Source organism: Austrofundulus limnaeus, unplaced genomic scaffold (genome assembly GCF_001266775.1).
Source record: "Austrofundulus limnaeus strain Quisiro unplaced genomic scaffold, Austrofundulus_limnaeus-1.0 Scaffold257, whole genome shotgun sequence".
NCBI classification, from domain to species: Eukaryota; Metazoa; Chordata; class Actinopteri; order Cyprinodontiformes; family Rivulidae; genus Austrofundulus; species Austrofundulus limnaeus.
The window spans coordinates 563,120-565,305 of NW_013952659.1; the positions used below are offsets into that span (position 1 = coordinate 563,120).

A 2,186-nucleotide genomic window follows, 5' to 3' on the forward strand; every position below is an offset into this window, starting at 1 on the left:
AGGATGATTCAAGCACTCAACCACTAGATGTCGCTGAAAACAACAAATCCTACACACTGTGCCTTTAATAAACTCAAAAATAAACAGACCATAGCAGCAAAAATGTACATCAAGCAAAAGGGAAAAATAAACTATTACAACTTAAAAAGGTGCTCTTGTGCTTCTAACATAAAAAATGTAAAATCAAAACATGTGATGGCTTTAAAATACAAAAACAAAAGTATAAACAGTGATGATAAAAYTGAACTGCACGTTTTGCAAATTACTGCATTTTTGTTCAACGTCCTTTTCATGAAATCCAAACCACTGTCAGATTATTAATCCAATATTTCTCTTCAGAACTAGTTAATCTGAGTTGTCTTGTTTGATTCACATGCCGAATCTCCCACTGCCGCCATGTTTTTCCTACGCACGCACGCTCCTCCCTMTGTGTGCAGAGGGGAGGGGGCTGGTGATGCATTCAAGTATGTCGGAAAAGCAAAACTTGCAGGGACGCAGCTTATGTTTTGCCTGATAATTTGTACTCGATTGTTACGATAAAGTCATTTTAACCATCGTACATTGAAAAACTTGGGATTCATCGAGTATATTCKGTACATTGCCCACCCCTATTTAGGGCCACTTTGCAGATGAAAAAAAGGGAGGAGTAAATCTTTGCCGAATTTCAGAATTTTTTAGGGAAAAAAACAAGGAAATTCTCTTTGACTTTTCTACATAATAGAATTTCCTGTTTGGTTTCTCAAATTTATGAAATAAATCTTAGTTTTTTCTTGCAAATTTATGACTTGGAGCTCAGAGAACTTCCTTGTTTTTTCTTGAAAATTTCAGCGATTTTTTGATTTTGCTCCTTTTTTTATCTTTACATCTGCAAAGTGGCCCTAAATCGCTGTCGTGCCTTGCGTAAATTTCTTGTAAAAGTTAAACCAAAAGTATTTGATCAAACTCTCCACCAGGTRGCAGCAGGCGAGCCTCTGCCCCTCCTCCAGGATGCCATAACCCTGAAGGGCCACTCTTTTGAGGCTCGTATCTACGCTGAGGACCCAAACAATGACTTCCTTCCAGAGGCGGGGCCTCTGCTGCACCTGTCCACGCCTGCAGCTGACCAGCACACACGCATAGAGACTGGAGTCAGAGAGGGTGGGGAACAAATCCTCCTCAAACATTCTGAGCATTTAACACATTTTCCAACATSACGTAAAATTAATGTAAAATAAGATGAGAATGGTGATAAAACAGGAAGTGTGATGGCTCTATTTGAACACAGSGGATGAGGTTTCAGCCCACTACGATCCAATGATCGCTAAGCTGGTGGTGTGGGGGGAGGACCGATCTGCTGCCTTAAAGAAACTGCGCTATTGTTTACGGCAGTATAACGTAAGAAACCCGTGTGTACGCTTTACGTATTTTCATTSTAGAAAAAGAAAAATCCTGTTTTTAGCGCTAACGTTCCTCTCTGTCCCGTCGTCAGATCGTGGGTCTCAGCACCAACATCGACTTCCTGCTGAGCCTCTCGAGCCACCCGCAGTTCGAAGCTGGAAAYGTGAGCACCAGTTTCATCCCGCAGCACTACGCCGACCTCTTCCCCGCTCCGCGAGCGCCGTGTGGGGCCACCATCTGCCAGGCCGCCCTGGGCCTGGTGCTGCAGGAGAGGAAACACACGCAGGAGTTCACGCAGACCTCCACAGGTCCGTGCCCTGGAGGAGGAGGGGGGGCCGCAGTACCACTGATGTGAAGATGGCTGAAAAGTGTGATTGATGCTGGTTTGTTCTTTATTCTCAGATCCTTTCACTCCGTTTGGTTCCTGCAGTGGGTGGAGGAATAACATCAGGTTTAACAGAAATATGACGTTACAGCTGGGAGACAAGAGTAATTCTCACACACACATACATGCATACACACACACACAGGTTCGTTTTTATATCCCTGTGGGGACCGTGGATTGACTTCCATTCATTTTCTTGTAACTTTATAGCCTAACACTGACCATTTACCCTAAAAATAACCTCACATGTACCTGACCCTAAAACTAACCTAAACCAAACCCCGCACCCAAAATTAGCATCCGTACCTGTGGGGACCGCACTTTGGTCCCCACGAGGCTGCCTTTTTCTGGAAAATGGTTCCCACCATGTAGCAAAAACATGCCCTAACACACACACACACACACACACACACACACACACACA

At 44.0% G+C, this 2,186-nt stretch overlaps 1 protein-coding gene across 1 annotated transcript in view; it reads left to right on the plus strand.

Moving 5' to 3' along the window:
• The window catches only part of mccc1 (methylcrotonyl-CoA carboxylase subunit), a gene marked incomplete at its 3' end in the record, with an annotated part of 23,081 nt that overhangs the window by 14,000 nt on the left and 6,895 nt on the right, over positions 1-2,186 (plus strand). The window contains 4 exon segments of the mRNA XM_014020563.1: positions 961-1,137; positions 1,265-1,374; positions 1,469-1,685; positions 1,780-1,866. Coding sequence (XP_013876017.1) covers positions 961-1,137; positions 1,265-1,374; positions 1,469-1,685; positions 1,780-1,866 — 591 coding nt within the window.